The sequence below is a fragment of the Mirounga leonina genome, unplaced genomic scaffold (assembly GCF_011800145.1).
Source record: "Mirounga leonina isolate KUSES-001 unplaced genomic scaffold, KU_Mleo_1.0 Mir_454, whole genome shotgun sequence".
Taxonomy (NCBI): Eukaryota; Metazoa; Chordata; class Mammalia; order Carnivora; family Phocidae; genus Mirounga; species Mirounga leonina.
This window is the reverse complement of record NW_023270763.1, coordinates 4,981,626-5,007,753: the sequence shown is the minus strand read 5'-3', so window position 1 is coordinate 5,007,753 and position 26,128 is coordinate 4,981,626. Positions and strand designations below refer to the sequence as shown.

The 26,128-nt window shown below is 44.4% G+C and overlaps 1 protein-coding gene across 1 annotated transcript in view; it reads right to left on the bottom strand.

The window, feature by feature from the left end:
* The window catches only part of LOC117999349 (radial spoke head 10 homolog B-like), a 54,114-nt gene extending 30,132 nt beyond the window's left edge, over positions 1 to 23,982 (bottom strand). The window contains exons 1-8 of the mRNA XM_034988362.1: positions 23,726 to 23,982; positions 16,601 to 16,676; positions 13,182 to 13,250; positions 10,333 to 10,506; positions 9,279 to 9,364; positions 7,847 to 7,967; positions 1,221 to 1,397; positions 183 to 342 (exon numbers count right to left, since the gene is read on the bottom strand). Of these exons, the coding sequence (XP_034844253.1) occupies positions 183 to 342; positions 1,221 to 1,397; positions 7,847 to 7,967; positions 9,279 to 9,364; positions 10,333 to 10,506; positions 13,182 to 13,250; positions 16,601 to 16,676; positions 23,726 to 23,982 (1,120 nt within the window). The remainder of the gene's footprint in view (positions 1 to 182; positions 343 to 1,220; positions 1,398 to 7,846; positions 7,968 to 9,278; positions 9,365 to 10,332; positions 10,507 to 13,181; positions 13,251 to 16,600; positions 16,677 to 23,725) is intronic.
* Between the last annotated feature and the right edge of the window lie 2,146 nt (positions 23,983 to 26,128).

Below are 26,128 nucleotides of genomic sequence, written 5' to 3'. Positions count from 1 at the left end.
AGTGTTATGCGGAAATGATTTTCCACCCAAGTGGGATATAAGAGTATTCAAAAAAACTACTAAGAAAGCAGTTTCCCCCAGGAAACTTCTGTTTTCTGAAGTAGTCTTTGTATTTTGATGAATAGATTCCATTGATAATAGAAGCTAATTTGCATGCAACTGACAGGTGCACACCCCCTTACCAGCACTGATGGAGGATGCAGGGTACCGGCTCTTGAAGGAAGACTCTGAAGACAGGTCCAGGTGACTTAAGAACTCAACTTCAAGATTTGGAAACTCCACTATGTGGTCATTGGAAAAGGAGCCATCATACACACGCCCATTTTTGAAAGTTAATCGGCCCTGCAGACAGAAAGATTTACAGTTCAGGAAAACCACTGGTAATCTCCATCTGTACCATTTTCAAGGGTTTGGAGGTGTTTGTTTAAGACATGCACTTAGCTCACATAGAGTCTCGCTCCTAGAGTCTCGAGTCACTGTGTAAATCCTCTCTATTCTTCCTCCTCCTCTCTCTATCGGCTCCATGACCTCTCCCTAGCTACTCCTAGGTCACAGAAGATGTCTTATTAAACTACACTAGTGACCAGCAGAGTGCCCATCACCAAATAGGGGCTCTCTTGGTATTGGTCCAACCCAAGCCAATAATCAGTCTGATGGAGAGGTAAGTAAATGACCCAAGTCAGCCAGCCAAATTAAAGATATTTGTGTAAAGCTCCTCAGAAAAGAGTTTCTTCTCTCCCTCTACTTAGTGTGGTATGTGGATGTGAAGCCTGGAACCACAGCATCCATCTTGTGGTCATGAGGGAGGGGCAGCATAAGGGTGAAGCTGACATCATGGTAGGAGACATCATGGGTAGATGGAAGAAAATCCTGACATCACTGAGTTGCTGAATCAAACCAACCCTGAAACCCACTTATTCCTTATCAGTTGTGGATGATTAAGCTAGATTTTCCATTACTTGTGACCAAAACCACCCTAACACACACACACACACGTAGGTACATAACATAAACTAAGTAAATAACTTCTAAATATACAGGATACTGATGATATGTTGGAAATTATTTTAAAATTCATGTAATCATCTTAACAAAACAGTAAGTTATCGTGTGCAAAAATGGATTATGCACTTTACCAGACAGAGAATGAGATGCCTTTTACAGTATTTCAGTTGCTTTACAAAATCTATAAAATGTGCTCTTCACACATCTGCACTCACCATACCATGTTTTTTATTGGAGACCCATTCTCCCTCATAAACGGCCCCACTGGCATAGTAAAATTTTCCATGGCCATGACGATATCCATTTACAAACTCTCCTATGTATTCATTTCTCAAAGGGTATTGGGAGTTGGGGATTCTCTTCAGAAACCAGGAGTGTGTTCCAAAACCATTCTGAAAAGAAAGCAAATTTCCAGGAGAAATGCTCAAAATATTTCCTCTTTTTACCTGACTCCATTTAAAATTTGGTCAACAGGGGCGGCTGGGTGGCTCAGTCGGTTAAGCCTCTGACTCTTGATTTTGGCTCAGGTCATGATCTCAGGGTCCTGAGATGGAGCCCTGCATCAGGCTCTGCGCTCAGCATGGAGTCTGCTTGTCCCTCTCCCTCCCCCGTCTTGTGCTTTCTCCCTCTCTCTCTCTCTCTCTCTCTCAAATAAATAAAAATCTTTTAAATTAAAATAAAACTCAGTCAAGGGCGCCTGGGTGGCTCAGTTGGTTAAGCAACTGCCTTCGGCTCAGGTCATGATCCTGGAGTCCCGGGATCGAGTCCCGCGTCGGGCTCCCTGCTCGGCGGGGAGTCTGCTTCTCCCTCTGACCCTCCCCCCTCTCATGCTCTCTGTCTCTCATTCTCGCTCTCTCAAATGAATAAATAAATCTTAAAAAATAAATAAAACTCAGTCAATAGATAAATACAATGACACATTTGAAAGGACAAAGAACATGGATTTTAGAGTCACACAGACTTGGGTTCAGCCTCTGTGCCATCTACTTATTAACCAGCCATTTGACCTAAGGCAAATTATTTAAGCCCTCTGGGTTTCATCTATAAAATGAAAATAACAACTATCCTGCAGGTTGGATGTAAAGACTGAAGACAGTGTATAAAAAGTGCCTAGCTTGATACTGATAAATTATTACCTTAAATTTTATTTATTTATTTTATTATTTTTTTTTTTAAGATTTTTTATTTATTTGACAGCGAGAGAGACAGCGAGAGAGGGAACACAAGCAGCGGGAGTGGGAGAGGGAGAAGCAGGCTTCCCGCGGAGCAGGGAGCCTGATGCGGGGCTCGATCCCAGGACCCTGGAACCATGACCTGAGCCGAAGGCAGACACTTAATGACTGAGCCACCCAGGCGCCCCAAATTTTATTTATTTTTAACATCCGGATTGATAAAAAAGAAAAATGCCTTCTTCAATCCTACTTTTGCAGAGGCAACCACTACTTGAGAGTCTGAGAATTCATCTGTATTTTCCCCAGGCACATTCAATTATACACACTAAATCAACATATTATATGTATATATAACACATATAAACACACAATTTTTTCAACAATGGGATGACTCTGTATATCTAGACTCTGTATATCTAGAACTTCTGGGTATATGCTAAAAAGAATTGAAAATGGGGACTCAAACAAATATTTGTGCACTCATGTTCATAGCAGCATTACTTGCAATAACCAAAAGGTAGAAGCAACCCAGGTGTCCATTGATGGATGAATGAATAAGCATAAGGATGGTATAAACATACAATGGATTATTATTCAGCCTTAAAAAGGAAGGAAATCCTAACACATACTATAAGATGGATGAACCTTGAATACATTATGCTGAGTGAAATAAACCAGTTGCAAAAGGACAAATACTATATAATTCCACTTATATGAGATACCGAGAGGAGTCAGATTCATAGGGACAGAAAGTAGATGGTGGGTGCTAGGGGTGGGGAAAGGAGGAAGAGAGATGGGAAGTGAGTGTTTGATGGGGACAGAGTCTCCGTTTGGGAAGATGAAAAGAGTTCTGGAGAAGGATGGTGGGGACGGCTACACAACAGTGTGAATGTACTTAATGCCCTGAATTGGACACTTAAATATGATTAAGATGGTAAATTTTTTGTTATGTGTATTTTACCAGAACTAAAAAGAAAAAGAAAAAAGAAAGCTGGAGTGGCTATATTCACATCAGAAAAAGACTTCAGAGGAAAAGAAACTATCAGAGCTAAAGAGGGACATGACAAGATGATAACAAAGGGTCAATCCACCAAGAAGACATAACAATCCTAAACAAGTATGTGCCTAACAACAGAACTTAAAAATATATGAAGCAAAAATTGATAGATTTGAAAGAAGAAATAGATGAATCTATAATTATACTTGGACACCTCACCACTCTTATCTCAGAAATGGGTAGAAAAAATAAACAGAAAATGAGTAATGTGGTATAGAAGACCTGAACAACACTATCAACCAATTTGATCCAGTTGTCATCCACAGAACACTCCATTCAACAAAAGCAGAAATACACATAACATTCACCAAGACAGACGATATTCTGGGCCACAAAATAAACCACAACCTATGTAAAAGAAATGTAGTCATACAAAGTATGTTCTCTAACCACAGTAGAATTAAAAATTTCAACAGAAAAATCAACAACAGAAAGATATCTGGAAAAATCTCCAACTATTTGGAAAGTAAACAACATATGTCAAAATAATTTACAGGTTAAAGAGGAAGTCATAGGGACATTAGAAAATATTTTGAGGGACGCCTGGGTGGCTCAGTCGGTTAAGCATCTGCTTTCAGCTAGGGTCGTGATCCCAGAGTCCCAGGATTGAGCCCCGCATCGGGCTCCCTGCTCAGCAGGGAGTCTGCTTCTCCCTCTGCCCCCACCTGAACAAAAATTAAAATATATCAGAATTAGTGGGATGCAGAGAAAGCACTGCTAAGAGGAAAAATTTTAGTATTAAATGCTTATATTAGAAAAGAAGAAATGTCTCAAATCAATCAAGCTTCCATCCTACAATTCAAGGAAAAGAAGAGCATATCAAACCCAAAGCATGCAGAAGGAAGGTAATAACAAAGAGCAGGTATCAAATTAAAAACTGAAAAACCCCAAGAGAAAATAAATAACACTAAGACTGGCTCTTAGAGAATTTTCATGACTTGGATATATCTGCAATAAGACTGAAGACAGAAGAGAAAACACAAATCACTGGTTCTGGGAGAAAGAGGGAACATCACTATAGATCCCATATAATATATATTTAAAGAATCATGAGAGACTTTTAAAGAAGTTATTTTTTTTAAGATTTTATTTATTTGTCAGAGAGAGAGCACAAGCAGGGGGAGTGGCAGGCAGAGGGAGAAGCAGGCTCCCCACTGAGAAAGGAGCCCCACTTGGGACTTGATCCCAAGCTGGGATCATGACCCCCGCTGAAGGCAGATATCCAACCTACTGAGCTACCCAGGCATCCCCATGAGAGACTATTATGAACAACCTTGTGCCAATAAATTTCTATGAAATGGGACAACTTCCTTCAAAAATACAAACTTAAAACTTATTCAAGAACAAACAGATCGGGGTGCCTGGGTGGCTCAGCTGGGAAAGCGTCTGACTCTTGATTTTGGCTCAGATCATGATCTCAGGGTCATGAGATCAAGCCCCATTTTGGGCTCTGCACTGAGTGTGGAGCCTGCTTAGGATTCTCTCTCTCTCCCTCTGCCAAATCCCCGTGCCCCACTCACACACCACACCTTCTCTCTTAAAAAAACAACAACACAAAAACAAACAAACATAAAAAACCTCATTCACCACAATCAAGTGGGATTTATTTCTGGGTTGTAAGGGTGGATCGGTATTTGCAAATCAATCAATGTGATACATCACATCAATAGGAGAAAGGATAAGAACCACATGATCATTTCAACAGATGCAGGAAAAGCATTTGACAAAGTACAACATCCATTCATGATAAACACCTTGACAAAGTAGGGTTAGAAAGAACATAACATAACAAAAGCCAAATATGAAAAACTCACAGCTAATGTCATCCTTAATGGGGAAAAACCGAGAGCTTTTTCTCTATGGTCAGGAACAAGACAGGGATGTCCACTCTCAATACTGTTATTCAACACAGTACTGGAAATGCTAGCCACAGCAATCAGACAACAAAAAGAAATAAAAGGCATCCAAACCAGTAAGGAAGAAGTAAAACATTCACTATTTGCAGATGATGTAATACTATATACAGAAAACCCCAAAGACGCCACCAAAAAACTGCCAGAACTGATAACATGAATTCAGTAAAGTTGCAGGACACAAAATCAACCTACAGGAATATGCTGCATTTCTATACACCAATAATGAAGCAGCAGAAAGAGAAATTCAGAAAACAAACCCATTTACAGTTGCACCAAAAATAATAAACCCAACCAAAGAGGAGAAAGACCTGTGTTCTGAAAACTATAGAACACTTCTGAAAGAAACTGAAGATGATACAAAGAAATGGAAAGACATTCCATGCTCATGGATTGGAAGAACACTGTTAAAATGTCTATACTGTCCAAAGCAATCTACACATTTAATGCAATCCCTATCAAAATACCAACAGCATTTTTCATAGAGCTAGAACAAACAGATCCTAAAATTTGTATGGAACCACAAAAGACCCCAAATAGCCAAAGCAATCTTGAAAAGGCAAAGCAAAGTTGGAGGCATCACAATTCTGGACTTCAAGTTATAATACAAAGCTGTAGTGATCAAAACAGTATGGTACCAACACAAAAATAAACACGATGAATGGAACAGAATAGAAAATCCAGAAATAAACCCACAATTATACAGTCAATGAATCTTCGACAAAGCAGGAAAGAACACCCAATGGGAAAAAGTCTCTTCAACAAATGGTGTTGGGAAAATGGGACAGCAACATGCAAAAGAATGAAACTGGACCACTTTCTTATACCGACACAAAAATAAATTCAAAATAGATTAAAGACCTAAGTGTGAGATCTGAAACCATAAAAATCCTAGAAGAGAGCACAGGTAGTAATTTCTCTGACACTGGCTATAGCAACTTTTCTCTAGATAGGTCCCCTGAGGCAAAGGAAACAAAAGCAAAAATAAACTATCGGGACTTCATCAAAATAAAAAGCTTCTGCAGAGTGAAGGAAGCAATCAACAAACTAAAAAGCAACCTATGGAATGGGAGAAGAAATTTGCAAATCACGTATCTGATAAGGCGTTAGTATTCAAAATACATGAAAAGCTTACCAAACTCAACACCCAAAAAACAAATAATCCAGACAAAAAATGGGCAGGAGACATGAATAGACATTTTTCCAAAGAAGACCTACAGATGGCTAATTGACATGTTGAAAAGATGCTCAACCATCACTCATCATCAGGGAAATGCAAATCAAAACCACAATGAGCTATCACCTCACACCTGTCAGAATGGCTAAGATCAGCAACACAAGAAACAACAGGGGTTGGGTGAGGATGCAGAGAAAAGGAAACCCTCTTGCACTGTTGGTAGGAATGCAAACTGGTGCAGCCACTCTGGAAAACAGTATGGAGGTTCCTCAAAAAGTTAAAATTAGAACTACCCTACTATCCAGCAATCACACTACTAGGTATTTACCTAAAGAATACAGAAACACGGGCGCCTGGGTGGCTCAGTTGGTTAAGCGACTGCCTTCGGCTCAGGTCATGATCCTGGAGTCCCGGGATCGAGTCCCGCATCGGGCTCCCTGCTCGGCAGGGAGCCTGCTTCTCCCTCTGACCCTCCCCTCTCTCATGTGCTCGCTCTCTCTCATTCTCTCTGTCTCAAATAAATAAATAAAAAATCTTTAAAAAAAAAATACAGAAACACTAATTCATAGGGATACATGCACCCCATGTTTATAGCAGCATTATTTACAATAACCAAATTATGGAAAGAGCCCAAATGTCTATCATAATTGATGAATGAATAAATAAGATGTGGTAATTCAGCCATAAAGAATGAAATCTTGCCATTTACAATGACGTGGTTGGAGCTAGAGAGCATAATGCTAAGAGAAATAAGTCAGACAAAGACAAATACCATGATTTCACTCCTGTGTAGAATTTAAGAAACAAACATGCAAAGGGGGAAAAAATGAGAGAGTCTCAAAGCAAGAAACAGATTCTTAACTACAGGAGTCACCAGAGGGAAGGGGTGGGGGGAGACGAGGGAAATAGGTGACGGGGAATAAGGTGATATTATTAGATTATGCAGATATTATTAGAAAATCTTAGCTATATAAACCACATACACTTAACCATATAAAGCCTTTCTTTTCTGTGCGGGAAATACATAGTTTCTGAGGGGTAGAGAACAGTCTTGCTTTGCACAAGAGCTGTGGGAATTATGGATTTGCCCATGCCAGGACCTCACTTGTGTGTAAGACTTTAGAGAAACCTCAATGATGAAACGGTACTTAAAAAAAGATGGTTGAGGGGCGCCTGGGTGGCTCAGTCGTCAAGCATCTGCCTTCGGCTCAGGTCATGATGCCAGGGTCCTGGGATCGAGCCCCGCATCAGGCACCCTGCTCTGCAGGAAGCCTGCTTCTCCCTCTCCCACTCCCCCTGCTTGTGTTCCCTCTCTCATTGTGTCTCTCTCTGTCAAATAAATAAATAAAATCTTAAAAAAAAAAAAAAAAAAGATGGTTGGGACCAGTAAATCATACTCTGGGGTTCTAAAGTTAGCAGAGCTTAGGTTTAGGTTACTGGACGATATATGGAGTGACCCATGTGCTGAGGATCCACAGGGTCCCACCTGGGTGTGTTTGGGTCACATGAGTTGACGCCATACCTGGATGCCCTTTTCCCACTGACCCGTGTACTCCTCATTCGCCGTCAGCCACCTCATCCTGCCTTCCCCATGGCGCATATTGTTTTCCCACTGACCTTCATATATGTTTCCAGATTTGTAACTGGGACAAAAAAAAATTTGAAAACAATCAGTTATTTTATACACCATACTTATCTTTAAGAAGACTTTCTTTTAAACTTCTTCTCTCAGCATCTTTGAAGAAATCCAACCCTTGTGCCCAGTCTTCTTAAATTCAATGGATAGGCATGTGGTCAGTAGAAATCATCATCTCAGGGGTAGGATAAACTACTGTATTAAATCCTCAATCATTTAATAAGGTGACAATAGAGAGGTATTTTAAATCTTGTAAAACTAATTCTTATGATACTATGATTGGTTAACATTTTACCCCCAAATATTCCAACCTTTAAAATATTTGACTCTATCAGCTCAATCTAAAAATCAAGCAAACGGGGTGCTTGGGTGGCTCAGTTGGTTGAGCAACTGACTGCCTTCGGCTCAGGTCATGATCCTGGAGTCCTGGGATCGAGTCCCGCATCAGGCTCCTTGCTCAGCAGGGAGCCTGCTTCTCCCTCTGACCCTCCTCCCTCTCATGCTCTCTATCATTCTCTCTCTCAATAAATAAATAAAAATCCTTAAAAAATTATTAAAAAATAAATAAACAAACGGGGGCGCCTGGGTGGCTCAGTCGGTTAAGCGTCTGTCTTTGGCTCAGGTCATGATCCCAGGGTCCTGGGATCGAGTCCCACATCGGGCTCCCTGCTCTGCAGGAAGCCTGCTTCTCCCCCTCCCACTCCCCCTGCTTGTGTTCCCTCTCCCACTGTGTCTCTCTCTGTCAAATAAATAAAATCTTTAAAAAAATACTGTCATTATTTTAAAATGAGTCTTCCAAAAACATACAGTAATAGATATCTATGATTAATAGAGAACAAAGAAAGACAGTTTCTACCTGTGATAAAGTGAAACTGTATTATTAAACCTCACTTAATATAATGTTTCTCTAAATTTCCATAGAATATGTTCATCACTATGGAGATTACACTGGGGTGAATTTAACTATTCCACTCTACTTATATAGAAAATGTGTTCCCTGGAATTTCTACTTTTTTTTTTTTTTTTTAAGATTTGAGTTATTTATTTGAGAGCGAGCGAGCGAGCATGCGGTGGGGGGGAGGTGGGGCAGAGGGAGAGGGAGAATCTTAAGCAGGCTCCATACCCAGTGCAGAGCCCAATGTGGGGCCTGATCCTACGACCCCAAGACCATGACCCAAGCCGAGATCAAGAGTTGGACGCTCAACCAACTGCGCCACCCAGGCGCCCCTCTGCACCTTAAGTTGCCTACGTGAAAATTATTTGGGCCCACACACACACTTATCACCCATATCCCACACGTGGCAGAGGCGATACCTACCATCTGATCCCCCAGCCGTTTTTGATGTTGTACACCCAGTCCCCCTCGTACCAGGAGGTACCCTCTTGATTGTAATAAATAGAGCCCTGAAACAAATAATATCATTTTTAAAAAATCAAGTCTCATAAAACAAATGTTTATTAAAGGTAAAGATTTAAAAATATATGAATTTAGGGAGTCGAAACCGTGAAGAAGTCAATGTCCTACTTGGGCAAGACACCTAATCCGTCGTATGTTTCTGTCTTGGAATTGAGAAGATGGTAAGGTAGCCCCCATGTGAGAATGAGATGTCACAAATCAATTCCTCCCTGATAATGAAGTGTTGCATTAAGGCATGAAAAGTGGCATCGCCGGCGAGAGAGTAAGCTGGTGCAACTGTGGTGGAAAACAGTTTGGAGGTCCCTCAAAATGTTAAACATCCAGTTCCCATACTCCACTCCTAGGTTTATATGCCAGAGAACTGAAAACAAGTACTCAAATAAACCCCTACACACACGTTCATAGCGGCGCTATTCACAGAAGCCCAAAGACGGAGAGAGCCCAAATGTCCATCGATGAATGAGCAGATACACAAAATGTGGTCCATCCATACACTGGACTATTATTCAGCCACAAAAAGGAATTAAGTACCTACAACCTGGATGAATCTCAAAAACCTGAGGCTGAGTGGGAGAAGCCAGACACAGAGGGTCAGTCACATACTGTAGGGTTCCATTCCTATGAACCATCCAGCCTAGGTAAACCCGTAGAGACAGAAGGCAGATCGGGGCCCGCCGAGGGGCCGGGGTGGGGAATATCTGCCGAGTGGGTACAGGGTTTTATTTTGGAGTGTTGATGAAAATGCTGTGGGACCAGACAGAGGTGGAAGTCTCACAACCCTGGGAGTTCCCTGAATGCCACCGACTGCTGACTCTAAAACGGTCCGTTTCATGTGATGTGAATTTCCTATCAATCAACAGAAAGTGAATCTACTGTCACAACAGCCCCCCACCTCCCACCCTCTGTGTTTGTTCATCCTATCAGTGGACGGGAGTCCCGGGGCTGCCTCACCCACCTTCCCGTGTCTCTTGCCGTGACACCAGTGGCCGATGTAGGACACGGGGTGCGTGCCGCATTTGAACATACCAAACCCTTGCCTCACGCCGTGGATCACTTCTCCTTCGTAGGTGCTGCCATCCGGCCACGTGTACACGCCATGGTTCATGGGGATGTTCTTCACAAACTCCCCCTAGGGCAAAATGGCCCAGAGAGTGAGAGAGAGAGAGAGAAAGCAGGAGAGAGACCCCTAGTCCTGTGGGCGGTCTGAAACGCCTCCTTGACAACTGGATGCTATTCCTGTCTCTCCTCCGTGGCAACAGTGGAGTATCTCCCCTCCGCCCCAGTTTCCACTCTCCTCCTTCCTTCTCTACACACCCCATCCTCCCTCCTCTCCCCTCCCCTGGGCGGAAGCCCCAGCAGAATAAAACAGCCAGAAGCTGTGTGTAGACAAGGCTCCTGCAAACAGGGGACATGGAAAAGTGCTGGTTTCCGATCCTGGCCTTGGGCACGCGAGCGTCTTGGAACCCACGTCGAAGGAGGCTTACTTCCTTCACAGAAGGCTGAAGCCAGCGGGCCAGGCTTGAGCTACGGGTGACTTAGCCAAGCACCTCTGGGGTAGTAGGAGCTGACTCCGCGTCCTCAGCAGCCTGAGAGGGGTTGACGCCTGGTGATCAAGAACTGGGTGTCGGGGCGCCTGGGTGGCTCAGTTGGTTAAGCAACTGCCTTCGGCTCAGGTCATGATCCTGGAGTCCCGGGATCGAGTCCCGTGTCGGGTTCCCTGCTCGGCAGGGAGCCTGCTTCTCCCTCTGACCCTCCCCCCTCTCATGTGCTCTCTGTCTCTCATTCTCTCTGTCTCAAATAAATAAATAAAATCTTTAAAAAAAAAGAACTGGGTGCCATGTTGAAGTGTTCACACCTCAGGGCTTCATTTAGAGCCACGGTGCTGAAGGAGGATTCTGATCAGGATTCTGAACCCACCAGCTTATTCCAAAACTGGCAAAGGCCAGCCGGGACAGTCATTTTAGTATCATTCAGCCATAATAATGGCCTTTTTAGGAGTTTTTGTGAGACAGGAATGAGAAGGTGTCATATTGTTTAGCGGGGGGAAAAAAATCAGGGTACAGAAACCCATGCTCTGGGATCCCAACCGTAACAATTTGTTCTTATTATAAGCACATGTTTCTTTGGTAATCTGAACGATCCGCAGCATCATTATTAGTGATGGCAAAAAAACAAAAACACCTCAAAAGTACCTAATAATTATGGTACCGTAATGAATAGTAAATCAGAACATTATGCAATATATATATTTATATATGTTATATAATAGAATATACATTTATATAATTAAAGGAGTGTTCTCTCCAAGGGACTCCACTGATTAGCCCGGCTTGGTGATCAACTGATGGAAACCCTTCTTTCCGCCCATGGTTCATCAAAATATTCTGCAGACACATCAGCCAACCGCTTGCCCCATGGGTGCCTTCCAGAGAACCCGCGCTGCTCAGGGCCAGGACATCAGCCCTGAGCCACCGGATTCTCTCTCGGGAACGTGAACTCGGGGGAGGCAGGCAGGCCGCGGGGAGAAGGGGTCAGGGTGACCTAGCCTGACCACTGTCCGGAATCCACGAGGCCAGCTGACCTCCCTGAAGGTACTTCTGTGACAGCTCAGATCCTGCCCATAAACCCTCCTGTCTAGGCTGGTGCGGAAAGGTCCGTGCCTGCAGGAAGGATTCCCGCCTGAGAGCTGCCAGAAATAAACCAAGGCCCACAGGCTGGAAGGCAGGGTGTTGCGGGGAGAAGAGTTTCCCTGGAAAGGCTGGCCCCAAACCACCAGATCCTCAGGCTCCCCTGCACCCCTGCGGCTCATCGTCTCCCACTGGGCAGCCCCAGTGAGCTGCCCAGCTGGCCCAAACCGGCCTCTGTTTCCCTTACTTGGCCGCTACTTGAATATGTGCATTATGGGCATGGGTTTTAAATATTTTCATTACCACTTAAAAACATCACAAGCAGTGCTGCAATCTCAACATCTGGAATAGCCTTCTAGCAACCCATTTAAAAATACACATTCCCAGGCGCCTGGGTGGCTCAGTTGGTTGGGCGACTGCCTTCGGCTCAGGTCATGATCCTGGAGTCCCGGGATCGAGTCCCGCATCGGGCTCCCTGCTCGGCGGGGAGTCTGCTTCTCCCTCTGACCCTCCTCCCTCTCATGCTCTCTGTCTCTCATTCTCTCTGTCTCAAATAAATAAATAAAATCTTTAAAAAAAAAAAATACACATTCCCTTTAAACCAGCAAGATGGGTTAAGGGAGACCCACGACCGAGGAATAAAAGCAGCCAGTAAAAATACCTGGAGCTGGATACGGTTTGATCTCCACAAAAATAAAGGTACAGAACAGAATGTATAATGAACTATCTGTGTTTGTAAAGAGTGAGAGAAACCAAATACAAATACACGCACAGAACACACAGAGAGACCCCAGAACGTACAGATGAAGCGGGTAACAATCACCAGGAGCCCATGCGGTAATGAGTCACGTTTCACCTATAGTCTCTGGTTCTCTGGACTTTTTTTTTTTTCTAAGATTTTATTTATTTACTCATGAGAGACAGAGAGTGAGGCAGAGGGAGAAGCAGGCTCCCAAGGAGCAGAGAGCCCGATGCAGGACTCGATCCCAGGACCCTGGGATCACGACCTGAGCCGAAGGCAGACGCTTAACCATCTGAGCCACACAGGCGCCCTCTCTGGACTTTTTTAACCCATGTGCTGAATCACTTTTATGAAAGCAGTATGTTTCATTGTGGGAAGCTGACCATTAAGTTTCATTAATTACAGTTTAACACTATAACATATTATGTGCTTTACCTCATATTTCAGTCCATCGGCCCAAATGTAAGTCCCTTGTCCATGCATGAGTCCTTCTGAAAACATACCCTTCAGAACAGAACAACAACAAGACCTCAGGACCAGTCCTTCATTCGACACAATGCCTGCCACCGTGGTTTTAGTTCTTAGGATGGAGCCTCATCCCCCCCTTTCATCTGCATGAATATGCTTGTCCAAATTCCCCAAAACATACACCAAGCAGTCCTATGCAACGGTTAGACATGAGTTGTAAATTCAGTCTGTGTCTTCCTCTCCTAATTAAGCGGTGAAAAAGGCCGTAGTTAAAAAGAATTCACATGCTTTTGGTTGTGCACATCACGGTGTAAGGATTTTTAAAAATTATTTAAACTAGGTAGACCTGGGGCGCCTGGGTGGCTCAGTCGTTAAGCGTCTGCCTTCGGCTCAGGTCATGATCCCAGGGTCCTGGGGTCAAGTCCCACATCGGGCTCCCTGCTCGGCAGGGAGTCTGCTTCTCCCTCTCCCCCTGCCCCTTCCACGGCTTGTGTTCTCTCTCACTCACTCTCTCTCTCAAATAAATAAAATCTTAAAAAAAAAAAAGAAAAACTAGGTAGACCTGGTGAAAACCATTATGTGGATATTAGCAACTACTCCATTTGCAAATTTCATGCTTGTGCGATTTCTGGTACTGGGATTTATCGGTGTGGGTGTGTCCATGTATACGGACATATTTATATACGTATACGACCCCCAGCTGTCAGGATCGTCTGTTTATATTTAGTGTCTACTGTTAACTAGTAGGAACTAGTCACTAACAACTTAGCACACCTGAATGTCTAAATGCTATTTGAGAAAAGGAGGTAAGAATACGTCCAGTTCTTCCTTGGGATCACCTGGTTAGAGGTGGGCTGGGTGTAGGGGAGGACACACCCTGGGGAAACAGCACCCTAACTCAGCGGTTCTCAGACTCTACCATGCTTCAGAGTCGCCTCTGAAGGGGATTGTGAACACACAGATGGCTGGGCCCACCCCCGAGATTCTGATTCATCAGCCGGTCTGGGCTGGGGCCCGAGAATGTGCATTTTGAAAAAATCCCCAGATAATGCTGCTGGTCCCCCGGACCACGCTTCTCTGGAGAACGGCGGCCCCAACTCACTAGCAAGGAGACACGTTATATTATCAGCCCGGGGTTCCCACGGGCTCAGGACGGACAGGCTGGGACTGAGGAAAACGTGGGGCAGCCAGTGGTTTTCCGACTGTTGGCTGGCTCTGTGATGATGGAATCAATTAGGGGCACAAGAACCAGCGTTTTAACAAACTAGCCTAGAAAGGATCACGCTGCCTCTAACATGGTAAGGGCAAAGGTGCCACGAATGTCTGGTTTCGTTGTCTGTCCTTAGGGGATTGCGAGCTAAATACGTAGCAAACCCGTGGTCTCCTGACGTGGGGCCTGGGGCTACGGAGCCTTTCTGCTGGGTGGGCCTCCCTCACAATTTACAGGAGATCCAACTGATGATTATTTTTAATCAAAAGAGTCTGAGGAAACTGTGGGAAGCTTGCACGGCCAAGTAGCGGGCAGTGGGTGGGGACGAGATCCTCTAGAAATGGAGGGTGTTTGCCCCACAGGTATGGGAAGGGTGAAGCCAGCGGGCCAGGCTTGAGCTACGGGTGACTTAGCCAAGCACCTCTGGGGTAATAGGAGCTGACTCCATGTCCTCAGCAGCCTGAGAGGGGTTGACGCCTGGTGATCAAGAACTGGGTGCCATGGGCGCCTGGGTGGCTCAGTTGGTTAAGCGACTGCCTTCGGCTCAGGTCATGATCCTGGAGTCCCGGGATCGAGTCCCGCATCGGGCTCCCTGCTCGGCAGGGAGTCTGCTTCTCCTTCTGACCCTCCCCCTTCTCATGCTCTCTTTCTATCTCATTCTCTCTCTCAAAAAAATAAATAAAATCTTTAAAAAAAAAAAAAAAGAACTGGGTGCCATGTTGAAGTATTCACACCTCAGGGCTTCATTTAGAGCCATGGTGCTGAAGGAGGATTCTGATCAGGATTCTGAACCCAACAGCTTATTCCAAAACTGGCAAAGGCCAGTCGGGACAGTCATTTTAGTATCATTCAGCCATAATAATGGCCTTTTTAGGAGTTTTTGTGAGACAGGAATGAGAAGGTGTCATATTGTTTAGCCGGGGGAAAAAAAATCAGGGTACAGAAATCCATGCTCTGGGACCCCAACCGTAACAATTTGTTCTTATCATAAGCACGTTTCTTTGGTAATCTGAACGATCCGCAGCATCATTATTAGTGATGGCAAAAAACAAAAACACCTCAAAAGTGCCTAATAATTATGGTACCATAATGAATAGTAAATCAGAACACTATGCAATATATATAATATATATTTATATATGTTATATAAATAGAATATACATTTATATAATTAAATAAATATTATATTTATATAATACAATTAAATAATATAAAATATATTTTATATTTATAGAGGAAGAAATGAGGGTTAGTGTTTAAATGGGGACAGAGTTTCAGTTTGGGAACATTTCAGTTCCAGAGATGGGTGATGGGGAGGGTTCTACCAAGAGGGGAATGCACTTAATGCTACTAAACTATACACTTAAAATGGTTACAATAGTAAATTTTATGTATGTTTTACCACAGAACATTTAAATTATGAAAACCATGCAGCAATACAGCAAAGTATCATAAGTGAAAAAGGATTCAAGATGTTATCTGCAAAATTGATAGGCCCACGTCAATGCTGATTCTTCCATTCAAGGAACAGAAGGGATACACGGCCTACCCAAAATACTTACTGGGAAAGGATGATGATCCTGGGATTTTCCTCTTCCGTATTTACTTTAGTCACCTTAATGTTGTTTGTACAATAAACAAAAATCAGGAAAAGAAAACAACCTAAAATGACAACTTCAGGGGCACCTGAGTGGCTCAGTCGGTTAAGCGTCTGCCTTTGGCTCAGGTCATGATCCCGGGGTCCTGGGATCGAGTCCCGCATCGGGCTCCTTGCTCAGCAGGAAGCCTGCTTCTCCCTCTCCCTCTGCCTGCTGCTTCCCCTGCTTGTGCTCCCTCTCTCTCTTTCAAATAAACAAAATCTTGGGACAGCTGGGTGGCTCAGTTGGTTAAGCATCTGCCTTCAGCTCAGGTCATGATTCCAGGGTCCTGGGTCTCTCTCTCTCTGTCTAACAAATAAGTAAAATCTTAAAAAAAAATAAAATCTTTTTAAAAATGACGACTTCAGTTGTATGGAGCTGTGTTTTTACCTTGGAGTAGGTGGTCAAAGTTAAATCAGCATTAAGTACTTCCAATTTCTTCTGAAGAATCAATGGACTTTTCTGAAGATACAAATCTAAAACTCTCACAGAACATTCTAAAACTTCCTCCCTGCCCGTTCCCGAAATGTGTCACTCACGTGGTAGGTGCAACCTCCTTGAAAGATCGCAAAGCCTTCTCCCTCATATAGTCCACGGACTTTTTCCCCTTCGTAGCTACAAGGAAATAAAGCTCAAGGCAATGAGTGGCATGATCAAACCTAAGTGACGGTGGGTTAAAGTCATAATTAACATCAGTGAAGGTGTACAAGCATTATGTCACATTCATTCACTCAACAAATGTTCCCCGAGGGCCACTGTGCCCCTTTCTAAGCACTGGGCTGGCGCCATGAACAAGACTAGAAAGTTCCTGCCCTCGGAACCTCATAGGTCACTGAGGAGACACAGACAACACACAGGGAACACATGAACAAGGTAATTCCAGATCATGTTCAAGTTTTGAGAAAGACATGGTCGGGGAATGTGGCTGAGAATAAGGAGGCTGCTGTGTATGGTGGTCAGGGCAGAAGCCTCTTGGAGGACATGGGAGCTATACTGAGACCCACAGGTCATGAAACAAACAGCCCTATGAAGAATCCTGGGAAGAGGGAACAGCAAGTACAAAGGCCCTGGGGCAGGAAAGAGCCCTACAGCTCAAGTTCAGACAACAGAGAGGAGGGAGGCCCAGCTGGGGCACAGGACAGAGGGAGGATAGGAGAGGAGACAGAGGCTCGGGGGCGGCAGGAAAATCCAGAGCTCTAGGAGGAATCTAGAGAGGGTTCTAAGAGGGGAGTTGGCCAAGGTCAGATTTATGTCATAAAAAGAGCACTCTGGTTGGCTGCTGTGGGAAGAGACTGTGGGAGAGCTAACAACCAGGAGCAAACAGTGAAAGGGGGTGGAGATGGAAGATGATGATTTATTCTCGACAGTTTCTGTCTGGAATGATGAAAAGGTTCTAGAAACTAATAGTGGTGATGGTTGCACAACAGATGAGCGTACTTAATGCCACTGAATTGTACACTTAAAATGGTTAAAATAGGAAATTTTATGGGTATTTTTTTAAGAAGCACTTTCCACACCCAAGATGGAGCCCAGCACAGGGCTTGAACTCATAACCCTGAGATCAAGAACTGAGCTGAGATCAAGAGTCACTTCACCCACTGAGCCCCCAGGACACTTCACCCACTGAGCCACCCAGGCGCTCCCTATGTTATCTGTATTTTACCATGATAATTTTACAAAGTTTTTTTTTTTTTCAAGATATATTCTAGACATGGGACCAAAAGGTCTTGCTGACGTGCTGGCTTTGGGGAAGAGGGAATCAAGGACAGCGTGCAGATTTTGAGTTCAGAACTGGGTGGATAACGTGTGATTTGGGAACTCACTCAGCTCTAAGGTCTGGGGTAAGTGAGGTGAAAAACAAAAGAACAGGTGACAGCCGTGAGAAAAATGGGCTTTGTCCAAGAATGCAAGGAAGATTCGTTAGAAAGTCTATCACAACTCATGACATCAGCAAATCAAAGGAGAAAGACCACAGGTTTATATCAAGATGCCAGAAAGGCGTGTGATAAAATTCAGCAGTCATTTCTTTAAAAATTCTAGTCATGGGGGCGCCTGGGTGGCTCAGTCGTTAAGCGTCTGCCTTCAGCTCAGGTCACGATCCCAGGGTCCTGGGATCGAGCCCCGCATCGGGCTCCCTGCTCAGCGGGAAGCCTGCTTCTCCCTCTCCCACTCCCCCTGCTGTGTTCCTGCTCTCGCTGTCTCTCTGTCAAATAAATAAAATCTTTAAAAAATAAAAAATAAAAATAAAAATTCTAGTCATGTTATAATGTGAGGAAACTACCTAAACATAAGAGACTGTTTATGAAAAAGCGATAGCATATAGGATTTTTGCAAGTGAAATACCAAAATCAGCTCCCTTAAAATCAGGAACATAAACAGGATGCCTGATCTTCCCACCAATTATTCAACATGATTTCAGAGGTTCTAGGTCATGCAGAGAGTCAGGAAACCTAAGTAATCTGCATAAATATTGAGAAGAGTTAGGAAATTATTCTACCTTGAAGATTATGTGATTATTTACCTGTAAAACCCAAAGACTTTCTTCTAATTCATGAGAGATTGTGGCAACCCATGGGAGGGGCAGGGAGGGCAAAATTGGAATATGGTGGAGGGAAAGAATGAACTCCTCTTTTTTTAAAGATTTTGTTTATTTACTTGAGAGAGAGAGAAAGCATCAGCAGGGGGTGAGGGAGAAGGGGAGGGATAAGCAGACTCCCCACTGAGCAGGAAGCCCAATGCAGGGCTCCATCCCAGGACCCTGGGATTATGACCTGAGCTGAAGGCAGACATTTAACCGACTGAGCCACCATGGCAACCCCAAGAATGAACTCTTCTTTAAGATAACTTGGCATCATTTCATTTGTCATGAGTATATAGCACTTTGGTAACGAAAAGCAATGAATAAAGAAACTGTCAAGGATTTTTAAAAGTCACAATAGCTCCTTTCAATGGTATCAACACCTCCCCTCACTCCCAAGACACATACATGTTTCCTGGGGCTCTTGGCCTGGATCCAGACCAGCTCTATGTCAGGATATTCAATTCGTCTGGTTCCCACATCAGGGCAACCCCAGGATCTACCTTCTCTGAACTAAGTCAGTGTACATTGCTGAGAAACTCTGCTGAGTTTCTCTAGATAGAGCCCAATGTAAAACATAACTATGCACTACGCACATAGACCCTATTTCCTACTTTTTGATATCCTTCTACAGTGCTCAACCCAGAGCTGGCACATAATAGCTCATTTATAAATGGCTGCTAACAAATTGGTGGTGCTTCCATATACTAGTAATAGAACAATTAAGAAAACAATTCCACTTATAATTGCACCAAAAACAATAAAATACTCAACCTAGGTGGTGAAAGACCTGTACTCTCAAAACTATAAAACACGGATGAAAGAAATTAAAGGCAATACAAACAAATGGAAAGATATTCCATGCTCATGGATTCTAAGAATTAATATTGTTAAAACGTCCATACTACCCAAAGCAATCCACGTACTCAATGCAATCCCTATCAAAATGCCAACAGCGTTTTTCACAGAACTATAACAAATAATACTGAGATTTGTATGGAACCACAGAAGACGCAAAATAGCCAAAGCAATCTTGAGAAAGATGAACAAAGCCGGAGGTATCACAATCCCAGATTTCAAGATATACTACAAAGCTATAGTAATCAAAACAGCATGGTAGTGGGACAAAAACAGACACATAGATCAATGGAATAGAACAGACAGCCCAGTAAACCCACACTTAAATTGTCTATTAACCTACAGCAAAGGAGGCAAAAATATACAATGGGGATAAGACAGTCTCTCAACAAATGGTACTAGGAAAACTGGAAAAGAAACTGGACCACTTTCTTACACCATACATAAAAATAGACCGAAATGAATTAAAGATCTGAGTGTGAGACCTGATCCCATAAAACTCCTAGGAGAGAGCACAGGCAGTAATTTCTCTGGTATCAGCCATAGCAACATTTTTCTAGATATGACTGCTCAGGCAAGGGAAACAAAAGTGAAAGTAAGTTATGGGGACTATAAAATAGTACATAATAAAAATAAAAAGGTTTTGCCTCGCAAAGGAAACCATCAACAAAACAAGGCAATTTATTGAATAGAAGATATTTGCAAATGATATACCCAATAAGGGGTTAATGTATAAGATATATAAAGAACTTATAAAACTCAACACCAAAGATACAAATGATCCCATTAAAGAATGCGCAGAGGACCTGAATATACATTTTTCCAAAGAAGACATACAGACGGCCAACAGACACATGAAAAGACGCTCAAGATCACTCGCCATCAGGGAAATGCAAATCAAAACCAAAATGAGATATCACCTTACACCTGTCAGAATGCGTAGACCCAGAAAGACAAGAAACAACAAGTGTTGGCGAGGATGTGGAGAAAAGGGAGCCCTTGTGCACTGTTGATGGGAATGTAAATTGGTGCAGCCACCGTGGAAAACAGTACGGAGGTTCCTCAAAAAATTAAAAATAGAAAACCATATGATCCAGTCATTCCACCAGTGGATATTTGCCCAAAGAAAATGAAAACACAATTCTAAAAGATAAATGCACCCCATGTTTATTGCAGCATTATTTACAAGAGCCAAGATTTGGAAGCAACCCAAGCGTCCATCCACAGATGAACAGAAAAAGAATATGTGGTATATACATACAATGGAATATTACTCAGCCAGAAAAGAGAATGAAATCTTGCCTTTTGCAACAATATGGATGGACCTAGAGAGTATTATAAATGACATAAGTCAGAGAAAGACAAATACCTGATTTCACTTCTAGATGGAATCTAAAAAACAAACAAAAAGGGGCACCTGGGTGGCTCAGTTGGTTAAAAGTCTGCCTTCAGCTCAGGTCATGATCTCAGGGTCCTGGGATCAAGCCCCGCATCGGGCTCCCTGCTTGGCAGGAGGCCTGCTTCTCCCTCTCCCTCTCCCCCTGCTTGTGTTCCCACTCTCGCTCTCTCTCGGTCAAATAAATAAATAAAATCTTTTAAAAAATAAATAAATAAAAGACAAACAAAAAGCAAAAACAGACCCATGAATGCAGAGAACTGATGGCTGTCAGAGCAAAGGGGGCTGGGAGGATGGGCAAAATGGGTGAAGGGGAGAGAAAGATACAGGTTTCCAGTTATGGCATGAGTAAGTCCCGGGGATAAAAGGCTCAGCATAGGGAAGAGGGTCAACGGCGTTGCAATGGCGTTGTGTGGTGACAGATCACAGCTACGCTTGTGGGGAGCAGAGCATAATGTATAGGGTGGTGGAATCACTATGTTGTACACCTGAAACTAATCTAACATTGTGTAACTACATGTCAACCAAGAAATAAAAATAAAAGTGGCCAATGATATGCAGACAGTTAAGTCCTGACTGAGCACCCACGAGGCCTAAGGTCTGGTGTTTGATATTCTTGGGTGTGTCTCTGTTGGGACGAAATATTCCACCTGAGAGGTTGAGCCGTGGAAACAAATTCTAGTAATTCATACACATTAGATACGTATGTTATAGGGAGGAAAAGATCCTATGTATACGGTGACACATAATAGAAAGTGAGAAGTATGATAAACAACGTTTTGAGCAAAATTACCTCCTATTGGAAAGCAGCAATGGAAAAGTTTGGACCAGAAGAGTAGGTGGGATTTGGTCATTCAGAAATGTGGGACAAACCCTCCAGCAAAGCGAGCTTTGCAAGCAAAGGTAAAAACAAATGGGATCGTGGGCAGAAGTCTAGCTGGGCTCCTGAGTTTGAGGAGAGAGGCAGGCTGGGTCAGAGCGTCAGGCTGAGGGGCTTTTTACTGTAGACGATGGAAGGAAATCAAAAGTTTCTAAGAGTGTGGGAGCCAGCCTCAAAATGGCTCCCAGAGATTCTCAGCTCCGAGTACTCGCACCCTTGTGTAAGCCTCGCTCACACTGAAGAGGGCTGACCTGTGGGGCCACCAGGATATTACAGAAATGACAGAGTGTGACATCAGAGACTGGTCATAAAAGACACGTGGCTTCTGCCCTTGCTCTCTCTTGGATTACTCTCTGGGGAAGCCAGCTGCCAGGTGGTGAGGACAGCCAAGCAGCCCTGTGGAGGGAGTCCGTGGGATGAGGGACTGAGGCCTCCCGCCAACAGCCATGCCAAGGAGCCGCTCTGAAAGCAGACCGAGCAGCTGGCCAAGCCTTCGGACGATGGCAGTCTAGATTCGCATCTTGGCTACAACTCCAGATGTCCTAACCCAATGCCATCCAGCTAAGCCGCTCCCCGATTCTTGACCCCCCATGAACTGTGTGCGATAATATTCGTCTTAATTATCACATTCTGGGGTGACCTGTTACAAGGACAGATGACTGATCCAGGGAGTGATGGAAACAATTAGGAAGTCAAATCTCAAATCTTTAGGAAATGAGGCCAACAGTCCAGTCAAGAGATAACGAAGAGGCGAAGTAAGCATTCAAGAAAAGGACTAATGAGAGAAGCCTAGAGGAAAAAGAAATACGAAATCATAGGGAGGAGGAGGACAGTCTGGAGAGGGAGGAAATGGTAGCCCCCTTACAGAAATCAACAGAGATCAATGGAGAAGCCAATGGCTGGAGAAGTAGTAACATGTGGAGGAACCTTCTATGGGGTGTGTTTTCCCCAGTTAAGAACCTGAGGCTCAGGGGTGCCTGGGTGGCTCAGAGGGTTAAGCATCTGCCTTCAGCTCAGGTCATGATCCCAGGGTCCTGGGATCGAGTCCCACATCGGGCTCCCTGCTCAGCAGAGAGCCTGTTTCTCCCTCTCCCTAGGCACCTCCCCCCGCTCATGCTCTCTATCTGTCTCAAATGAATAAATTTTTTTTAAAATCTTAAAAAAAAAAAAAAAGAACCTGAGGCTCAGGGTACCTGCCTGGCTCAGTCAGTGAAGCATCTGCCTTCGGCTCAGTTCATGATCTCGGGGTCCTGAGATCGAGTTCCGTATCGGGCTCCCTGCTCAGCGGGAAGCCTGCTTCTCCCTTTTAGCCCCTCCCCCCACTCATGCTCTCTCTCTCTCAATCTCTCCCTCTCTCAAATAAAATCTTAAAAAAAAAAAAAAAGAACCTGGGGCTCAGAAAAGTTCAGTGATGTTGTTGATGTCACAGAGCTAAGACCCCAATCCAGATCTCATTTCAAGTCCTGCAGTCTTTGTTTCGGGACACAGGGAGCTGGAAGTCCAGTGGACAATGTCCAGTAGGGAGTTAAAAATTTGAACCTCAAACTCCAAGAGAGAGACCTAGATTTTTACAGTCATCTAGGAGAGGGGCAGGGAAAGCCACAAAAAAAGATTGCAGAGAGAGAGAAAAGAGCATAGAAAGGGGAACATGGACGAACCATGAGAGACGATGGACTCTGAAAAACTAACAGGGTTCTAGAGGGGAGGGGGGTGGGAGGATGGGTTAGCCTGGTGGTGGGTATTGAGGAGGGCACATTCTGCATGGAGCACTGGGTGTTATGCACAAACAATGAATCATGGAACACTTCATCTAAAACTAATGATGTAATGTATGGGGATTAACATAAGAATAAAAAATAATAAATAAATAAATAAATAAATAAATAAATAAATAAATAAATAAATAAATAAAAGAAAGGGGAACATGGAAGATGCAGCCCATTAAAAATCACCTTTCAACTATGAGTTTGGTGAGAATGGGCTCTTCGTAGTGAGTGGCATCTTCATTCTGCTGGTTATCATGTTTGGACTCTCTTCGGGGCCCCAATTCGCTGGGCTGCATTTCCAATGGTGGGACGGCACCGGGGGACATCTCTTGCCTAGCCACACTGCCATCTTGTTTGGCAAACTCTGGATAATCAGAGAGAGAGGAGGAAGAGCGGGTGGACTTATCCCCTTTTTTGTCTGCTCTTTTCTTTTCTTTCACCATTGCCTTTAGAAGTGTTCAAGTTTACTGTTTGTTTCAAGGCGCTGATCAGTCTCATCTGAAAAATAAAAATTCTCTCTCTAAATACTTGCAGGTTTCACTTGTAGTTAAAATTTCAGCTTTGCAACCCAATGTCATGGTCGTTCTCCTCCTAAAGCTTGAAAAATTACAACTATCAAGTATCACCAGTTTATAGGAAGATCTCCTGGGTTGTCCCTAAAAATTTTTTAAAAACTGGAACCACCACCTACCATTTCTTTTCAAATAGTGTCCCAGCAAGAAGGTAACCTGATACATGAAAAATGGCTACTTAATCCCTAAGGTTTTCCATGCTGCCAATTCATACTTTAAAAGCCCATCTCTCAATACACCTGCACTGCAGAGTGCTCAAGAGCTGGATTCAGGCTCCTGCAGGGCGCCTTACCAGCTGTGTGTTCTTGAGCAGGTGAATCTCCTTCTGCTTCAGATATCAAATAGAAATAACAGTGCCTCATCTCATTTTAAGAATTACATGAAACGATGCACAGAAGCCCCCTAAAGTACGGGATACAGCACACTATCCATGATGGGGTGATTATCATGTCACTTTCCTGTTTTTGAACTTGAAATCTTTGGCCGCCTACTCCCCATGCCAGAAAAGGAACGGTGTGATGTGTGCCCAAGGTCACAGATCTGGGGGGCAGGTCCCCAAAGCCAGGAGTTTTCATGGCCTCCCAAACTGGCCCCATTGAAAACATCTCAGTCCAACAAGCAGGACACACAGACGAGTCCTGGGGTGCAGGGCAAGGTCTAGTCCCTCCTCACATCCTCAGGGGTGCAGTGGGCACCCCACAAACCCACGGCTTGGATGGGATCCTTTGGACACCCCACCTACCAGCTCAACCCACCCCTGAGCTTTGCTCTCACCAACAGGATCCTGCTTTTCTCTTCCTTCAAAGCCCCACTACTCTTTCCAGCCCCCACCCCATCACGGTCTCTCCAGTGAAGCCCAGGTGAGTCTTTGCTATAGATAGGCTTTCTGGTCCTCGTCAGTGAAATCTGACCTACAGCAAAGGCAAATCTCGTTTCTCACGGCGTTTTTCCCCACTAACTTTGATGGTCTGTTCTCCCCGGGCGTGAGGTCGTATGATCATCGTGATTTATTCATTAGGCAACACAAAAGGCGCGCCCCTTCTCTGAGCCTGGGGTTCCCCCGCGCCCCCTGCCCACCGCACCTGCTCAGGTCCTGCGGGCCGCGTCCGCCTGGCCGAGGAAGAGCCGGACCTGGCCGTCACATCTGCGGCGGCGCACGCAGGACCCCCGGCAGGACGCTCACCTGGCTCCGGACTCCGGGGGCTCAGCCGGCCTCGGCCGAGGTGCTGCGCTGAGCGCCGAGCGTCCGGACTCGGGCCGGTCTCCAGGCAACCGCGGGCCCCGCCCCGCCCGCCCCGCCCTTAAAGGGACCGCCGGCTTCAGCCGCTGAGCATCAGGGCTCAGCCCTTCTGGGCCTCAAGGCCAACCTGGAGCTGGATGCACCTGGACCCGGGTTCTCCCAGCAACTAGCTCTGCTAATTGCCGCGTGGCCTCGCCGCCTTAATCTTCACCATAACACAAGAATTCAGGCGGCTTTCCAATGTCCTAAACAAATTACCCCAAACTTAAGTGGCTTAAAGCAATGCAAATTTATCATCTTGGGATTCTAAGTTAGGACCCCAACAGGGCTGGTTCCTTCTGGCAGCTCCAGAGAACCCATTTCCTTGCCTTTTCCAGCTTCTAGAGGTGGCCTTCCTACATCTTCGGTATCAGCTGAGCGAGGTTCTCCAACTTTTAAGACAGGGGCTAGACTGGGTGGGGTAATCTACCCAGCCAATCCAGGATACTTGCCCCATTTTGTGACCCCTCCCTCAACCACATCTTCAGAGCCCCCTCTGGCCATTTAGGTCACACATTTGAGGGTTCTCAGATTAGGCCACAGCAGTCCTGGCGGTGGAGATGGAGGTGGTGCCTACCAGACCCCAATTTGCAGAGTTCCTGCAATTATCAAATGAGCGCCTGCAGAAGGGCACAGCTGCAGTGTTTGACACATGACAGTGATTACTTGATTGTCTCATGACATCTGAAGAATTCTACGTTTGCAAACGGAAGCTGGGAGGGTGGGTGAGCACAGGGC